At 35.6% G+C, this 7,402-nt stretch overlaps 1 protein-coding gene across 4 annotated transcripts; it reads left to right on the top strand.

Annotated features, from left to right (window-relative positions):
• The first annotated feature begins 2,309 nt into the window (after window positions 1–2,309).
• Window positions 2,310–6,992, top strand: LOC136281704 (uncharacterized). 4 transcript variants are annotated; one of them, XR_010717910.1, is made up of 5 exons: window positions 2,310–2,625; window positions 3,644–3,699; window positions 4,531–4,584; window positions 4,737–4,807; window positions 5,399–6,992. XR_010717910.1 is itself a non-coding variant. In XM_066168494.1 (4 exons), the coding sequence occupies exons 2-4, from the start codon at window positions 4,404–4,406 to the stop codon at window positions 5,495–5,497; spliced, it is 351 nt and encodes a 116-aa protein (XP_066024591.1). In that variant the 5' UTR covers window positions 2,310–2,625; window positions 3,644–4,403; the 3' UTR covers window positions 5,498–6,992. The 4 variants fall into 4 exon arrangements, 3 of the variants coding, with proteins under 3 accessions (XP_066024591.1, XP_066024590.1, XP_066024592.1); XM_066168494.1 differs by having other exon boundaries at window positions 3,644–4,584; XM_066168495.1 differs by lacking the exons at window positions 2,310–2,625; window positions 3,644–3,699 and adding an exon at window positions 4,403–4,443.
• The last annotated feature ends 410 nt before the right edge of the window (window positions 6,993–7,402 follow it).

Genomic DNA, 7,402 nt, shown 5'->3' with positions numbered 1-7,402 from the left:
AAGAAAACAAAAAAAGCACATAGTCTTTTCTAGCCGGTGAAGTCTCGCCGTTGTTTTTTCTAGTTACTTGGTCGATTTTTTGGAGTGGCAACTTAAAGCTATGGCTGCCTAATTGTCTTGTTCGTTCTCTTCGCATTCCAATAGCACTTGTGTGAATTCTTTCCTTTGTCTTCCTGTACGAAGGATATTAAATCTTATTTGCGACAACTGAAGGTTGCCCAAATATCTGTTAAGTCGGAAAAAGACCTCATTTTAGCTAGAGTGGGATTTTTTTGATGAAATGGAGGATCGGACCGGATCGGAACACGGACCGGTTAACGGATCGAAAAAGAAAAGTTTTGATGAATAAGAAAATCAAATCGTTTATAAAATGAAAACACTTAAAATTAGAAATGTTGCTTGACAAGCCAAAATAAGGTCTGCGTGACATAATGGAGCGTTAGGGCCCCAATTTTTTTGTCTCAAACCCCCATGTGGCCACTTTCGTGGACTACGTAAATCACTTACTTGCACTTCACTAAACCATCGCTTCTTCTCTCGCGTGTGCTAAGTGTTATTGAATAAAGGAAAAGTAGATGATATAAAAAAAAAAATAATAAAAATAAATAATAACTGATTGATGAAATTATATGTTCCTCTCGCTTGCGCTTGTCCACGGCGGTACCAAACAACAGCCGTTTGAAGGTGACTACATGGCGTTTTAGAGTGAAAAAACTTACAGTGGGGCCTGCGCTTCATTATGTCACACAGACTTAATTTTGGCTGTCACGCAACATTTCTAATTTCAATCGCTATATTTTAGATTTTTTCATTCTTATTTTGCATACTGTTATTTAATAAACGATTTTTTTTTATTTTTCAAAACTCTCTTTTTTTTTCGATCCGTGATCCGATCCGTGATCCAATTCTGTCGACGCCGCTAGAAATACACTACATTGAGTAGCTGTTGCAAAAACAGCCATGAATCTTTTGAAGCCTTTCACTTTAAATACACTAAGCGAGTTTATGAAAATAGAGAAAAAAAAAAAAATATATATATATATGGAAATTGTTTACTTTATGAAGAATTAGTATTGAGATGACGAACCCTAAGCACAGAAATATTTCGAGTATTTCCCGCTCCTTTCGATTTTTCCCTCTTCTCCCGAAATATAGAATTATTCATAGGGCAGAGCCAGAGATATCAAAAAGGCGAGAAGCAGAAATACGTCTGTGTTCTTGGGTTGATGCTGTCAAATTTACTTCCTGTTATTCTTACGGAGTTTTGAAGCCGTTTTTTGAAGCCGTTCTAGCAAAACGAATTTAACTTGTTTACATCAACAGCTGACTTCTTGTTCTTAACCTTGAAGTCGTAATTCTATGTAGTAGTATGCAACCAGCAAACATTGCTGGTATTTACTTTCATTCACTTTGACAAGCCCCCACACCACAAAGGCGAAAAAACCCATACTTCTGTTTTCACTGGTCAAAAATTTCATTTACCATTTGTGATTGGTCAGATGCTCATTCTCACTTGTGAGAAAAACCAACCAGCCTATCAGAATTTGTGCAGTTTTATTACAAATCATTTTTTTTCAAATTAGCTTCAAGTAAATCTCATTATTTATTACATAGATACTGATGAAATACCAGGATTTTTCCTGTTACTGAAAAATAATATCTTCATCGCGCGCAGTGAAGATACTATTTTTATCTTTCACATGTGAGGATATTAGTGTCGCCATGGTTACTAACATGATTAGCCAATTACAAGAAACGTTCCCGCTCAGGCACGCGGCCGATTCGTTTGAAATTTCATTCACGAAACGGCTTGGAGGTGAGGAGACGGGACAGTTATGCACCAGTCAATGTAAACCCCCGCACCCCCCCGGCGACAAGCGCTCACTTCTAAAGTTGCGAAATGCCCCGCACCCCAAGGTCAGGTTTTTCCTCTAATTGAAGCTAACGACCCCGCTCACATCCCCCGCTCTTGATGAGTGGAAGACACAGGCTAATGTAAATGGTTTAAACTTTATTTGTCAAGTAACACACGTTACCGCATACAATGCTTTTCAAATGGTATAAAATGTTTGTGGTGTCTTTATAGTCTACTGTTAACATTTAAGAGAAATATTAAATTCTACATGCTAGTAGAAGAGGGTTAAGTGTTAGTAAATGCCGGACTAGCGATTCTTGACCCAGTCCACCTCGGTGGAAAATATCCCGGCCACTCCCCCCCTGCTCTTGGATGACGTGCAAAAGAGGTCAAAGTAGCGTTGCAGTTGTGTCTTCTGTTGTAGTTATGTCTTCACACATTATAACCAATAGAATGCAGTTTTACTTCTTCCAATCAAAGTGCGTTGTGATCGTGTCTTCTGCGTGTCACTTCCCAACTAGGGGAGGGATGCAAAGCAAAAGTGTAAAAAGATCGTTAAGATTTCCGCGCTTGAAGTTTGAGAATTTCATGGGCTATCCTTGACATCTTTTGGGACGCTTCGGATTGGTGAAAGAGTAAGATTCTGGTAGCGTTTTTAAGTGCGAGGTATTTGGGAAATTTTCTTCCATACGTTGGAAAGCCTAGGAAGACGAGAATTTGACATTGCCTCATGGCTTTCCTTACTTTTCTGTTGGAGCTAGTACAATAAGGTAAGGTTTTCGTTGCTCTTCATGTTAGTGTTTTTTAAAATTTTAAATATTACAACCATTCTTCAAAGATCGCGTTCAAGTTTTGTTCTAAATTCCAGTAGATTTCATCTAGCTGCATGATACCTGGATTCATTGAATCCTTCTGTGTCGAGGACTGACTTTTTATTTTGTTTGGGACATTCAACACCAGATATTACACGATTAAAAACCAGGAAAGATCTCGGTGTTTCAATGATCAAAAACTTGTGATTTTCTTCCAGCATCAATAATTTGTATTGTGTTGCATGTAGCAGTCTCATAGTGTCTACACTGGTGGCTATTACGGGTACAGTGGAAGACATGTATTCATTGTAAATGTATGGGGCTACGCAAAAATTCAGCTAGGATGTATGGTCGATGTTAACTTCACACATCCTGGAAAGTTAACTTACAAACTGCTTACACATATGATGAAGATCTGGTCTCTTATAAAGGATAGGGTGCTGGCTCCTAACGCTCTGCAGCAAGTAACAGTTGGGTCATCATTCTCTTTGCTCACCCAGAAGGGCACAAATTTGCAGCAAAATTACTCATCACTTAATAATATGTGCTTTTCTATTTAAATCAGTGGCTGACATATGCCACTTTCTTTCTTTTGATCTATTTAGAGGAATACCACAATGATATGTATTTTGTTACCGCATTTTACATACTTTTTCAATTGTGTGTTACAAACATTAAAATGAAATAAATACTAATTCTTGCACAAATGAATACTTAATTCAATACAGACTATTGCCCATTATTAGCGATTATTGCTCCTACAAGAACTTGGCTCCTGCAAGAACTTGGTCTTGTTGGATAAAGATAAAATTTAGCTCCTAGCCTAGGTTATTGTGAGATGATATGTCAATATAAATTTGGCCTCTTTTAAAAGTAAAGAATAAACTAAAGATAAAACTAAACCACAGCATACCTATACAAAACCCACAGCCTATTTGTATCAATATTATTATTTTTTCTGGTGTTTACCCAATAGATTCAATCCACTTACGGACAAAGATGGTGCCTGTACATTTTACCTTTATTCTTAGGGTAAGACACATGTAGAAAGCAATATTTCACAAAACAGCAACATTATGTATGAAAATTTAAAATTTTTCCGAATTTTTTCTGCTTGACTTTTTGAGTGGTCCCAGGATTTTCTTGTGCAAAGAGTTCTAGCTGAATGTACCAGTCACCATGTTTTTTGGTGTGATGGTTTACATTGATTGCTGTACTCTACATTCATCATTGAAGTACCAATTAAGTCCTTTGCCATCAGTAATTGCTTTAAATATACTGTGTCAGAAATCACAGCACTGTGCCCCAAAATTGAATGTTGTCCAGGGAACAATTTCATATTTTTGAGCAAGGCAAAGGTAAAAATCAAACAAGACCACACAGACATCATCTATGAGACAACATTACTATGTACATAATGTTTATATAGTTTGTTATGTAAAAGCTATTCTATTCATTAAATCAGTGTCAACACTCTCCCTCGCTCTCCCTTGTAGCAGATATAATTTTTAACCAACTTGAGAAATAGTGGCCTAAAATGGACCCTTTTGGACATCTAAACTTTTAAATTTCCAGGGAAAGGTTCCCCAGACTTTGCTATCCAAGTGGGAATAAATGGCTGCCACACTGTCACTTTTGTCCCTCCCAGCTGCTCAAATGTTGTCCCTCCTTTCCACAATCTTATCAAAACCCCCATATGTGCTTAGGGAGTGAGTCCATTTAGTCCTGGAAAAACCATGGAAGAGGTTTCTGCTGGTTTTGGTGTTGCTTTTCCTGGTGAGTATGAATCAGGAGATTTTGAGGAGGATTATGGTGATATGAATGATGATTTATTTGTTCTCCTCCCTCCTCTTTCACCATTAGACATTCAACTACTGGACAAAGACACAGAGCTGTCAAATGAAAACAATATTCAAGGTAGTTAATAATTATGTAGACCATTTTCACTCTTTGTCTCTTTGTTTTTGTAAGATGAGTTTTTTGCTATATTGTTCCACAATTATTTATCTCTATAAACCTTGTTTGTTTTTTGTTATTTGCTACTGAAAGCATTGTGTGCTTTTTTATAGCCAGTGAACCAGATGATGAAGATTTTGTCCTGTTTGAGCTCCTCAAGCCTCCCAAAGATGCTTCTTATGAGGTATGCAGAATTTGTGAGTGATTTATAGTTTTCTTCTGTTTAGGTTTTCTCTTACTTTATTGTTATTGTTGTTATTATTATTATTGTTATTATTATTATTATTATTATTATTACTTATTATTATTACTAAAACTATTTTATACTATGCAGAGATCTTGTAACATGCGAAGTAGTTTAGGGGAATATTCTTATTATTATTATTATTATTACTATTATTATTATTACTATTATTACAACTATTGCTTTTGTTTTATGTGTCCTTTGATGACCAGTTTTGGATGTTTTTTAAATTTTAAGGGAAATTATTATAAATACATCTAATGATTGATGTTCCTTCTTTGATTGCTAAATTTTTTTGTTGGGTTAACAGAAGGATGAGGTTGTTTTCATTGCCCCTTGAGTTAATTCATAGCATATTATCATTAACATACTGATACTCAAGGTTAGTGGTACTTCATTAGCAAAGAAGTCCAACCAACCCAATGAAAGTAGGCCAAATGTGCATTTTAATACCACTTTGGTAAAGACAGTCTTTCATCAGCTGAGTGTCATTAAAGTCTCTTTTCTAATGGAGACTGATTTTCTTCACAGATTCCAACCCTACAGATTCTCTATTTGAAAGAAGGAAGGAAGGAAGGAAGGTATTCCAAGGCCTTAATGCCATCACTGAACAATATCTTTTCAAACTAAGGAAGAAGAAAGGGATAAATGTTCCAAGAGGGTGTTACCATGCAGTGATGACGACAGAAGAAATGATAAATTTTGATTACTGGAGGCAAGTAAGGATGGGTAGGTTGAAACAAAGAGTTTTCATTACAAGTGGGATAGACCCTTGGAATTTTGGACCAATGAGACCACAGATGTGGCAAGTATCTTAAAGCAAGTTGATGGATGGGTCTTATTGAGCATTACAGAACAGCATCATTATGGAATGTGGAGAGACTGGAAATGGAGGCAACTTGAGGAGAAAGACTTTTTGTAATTTTAAATAAAATCAGTAAAAGAAAGCTATTTGGCACAGTGTAGTACTAATAATTAAACACCTAACAGGTCATGTGTTCACTCTAACAGTTTCAATTGGGTTTTGAAGCATGCTTAATTCAAGTTATATCCAAAATTCCCCAGCTCCAAATTGTGAATAGTACCTAGACATGGCCAGAGAACATCAATAGAGAATATGACCTCTTAAGCATGTTCACATCAGACCCATGAATTTGTCCACAAAACCTCTTTTGGAGTTGTTTAGTTCCAGAGTTTCATATCCAGTGCATTTCCAGAGCAGTAAAATTTTAAAAAATGACACAAACATTTAAATTGCAAAGAATATATTTAAAATCTTTACATTTACAGCAACCCATATAAAAAAGAAATCTTACCAACCAGTACGAGTGAATGGGTGAATAAAATAGCCTTGACTTCTCGATCTGGTGTCAACTGCTTTATTTTATTCAAAAGTATATAAGGGCAAATTGGAAGGACAGAAAGAGTTACTTTCTGTAATCTGTCAAATAGTATTGAACAGTTAGAGCCAAATAGTTGCAACTGAGTAAAAGGATAGAATGGATTTATTGTATATAAGTGCACTGTAATCTACTTTATATGTCACAAATTCTGAAAAATCACTATTTCACCTGAAGTTATTTACTTGAATTATTTGTACCGAAGATGTTTATTTCCATGGAATGTTGCATGTTCAAGTACGACTGAAGGAGTTTTTTTTTGTAAACTGCCCATTTGTTTGTTAGATGAGCAATTTAAGCCTGAATTTTGAGTTAGATTAATTACGGTTTGCACATGTGGTTAGAAAAAATATTTAGCACCAATCACTCCTGCTTAAATGACACAAAAAGAGTGTTTATCTGTTCCAAACACTTACAGTGTATCCTATGTATCCTATTTATGAAGATGACTTTATCAACAAAGGATATCATAGCAGGAAAAAGGTAACCAAAATTTATATGAAACATTAAAAAAGGGATCACCCCATGTTGTGTGTGGAAAACATGACATAAACCAAAAATTTTGTAATGCACAGTAGTTTATGACCAATTTCACTGGTTGGATAAAATCACTTTTCATATTCATGTACAATATCTTTTTGAGAAAGAAACTGTGACAAAGCCTTGACTTAGTATTAGCATGAATAATTGTTATTGCTCAATTTTCTTTCGTGATGCATGTTAATAGTGACAAGAAAGTAATGCTTGTTAATATTGTCATCTGTTAAAAATTTAATTAAATCTGAATTACTCAAGTTTTCTTTTCTTTTCTTTTCTCATATAAGCATCCTACTTATTGGGCAGATGTCTCTCTGGAATGAGATCCTTTTGGAATGGCTTCCTTTGCACTCGGCTCTTTAAATATTCTGTTACAATGTTTTATCTGACGGTGCATAGAACCCGTAGTCCTTTACGTAGATGTACACTTTGCTTGTCAAGCAAAGATAAATCAATAGTTTGCCGTCAATATATGCACATGCATCTGTGTACACAGCGACTTCTGGGAAAATTTCCAATTGTCTGAACACTTTTTTTTAACGCTAAATTGACTTAAATTCCAAGGGTGTGAGTAATATACAGACCGGTCTCAACAATC

Source organism: Pocillopora verrucosa, chromosome 6, assembly GCF_036669915.1.
Source record: "Pocillopora verrucosa isolate sample1 chromosome 6, ASM3666991v2, whole genome shotgun sequence".
Classification (NCBI taxonomy): Eukaryota; Metazoa; Cnidaria; class Anthozoa; order Scleractinia; family Pocilloporidae; genus Pocillopora; species Pocillopora verrucosa.
This window is presented reverse-complemented; position numbering and strand designations above follow the sequence as displayed.

Excerpts from the sequence above, each read along its gene's own strand:
- LOC136281704 (XM_066168494.1), top strand. The coding sequence starts at position 4,404 with ATGGAAGAGGTTTCTGCTGGTTTTGGTGTTGCTTTTCCTGGTGAGTAT. Across the intron at positions 4,585-4,736 it reads AAATGAAAACAATATTCAAG|CCAGTGAACCAGATGATGAA; the intron begins GTAGTTAATAAT and ends GCTTTTTTATAG. Across the intron at positions 4,808-5,398 it reads CCAAAGATGCTTCTTATGAG|ATTCCAACCCTACAGATTCT; the intron begins GTATGCAGAATT and ends TTTTCTTCACAG.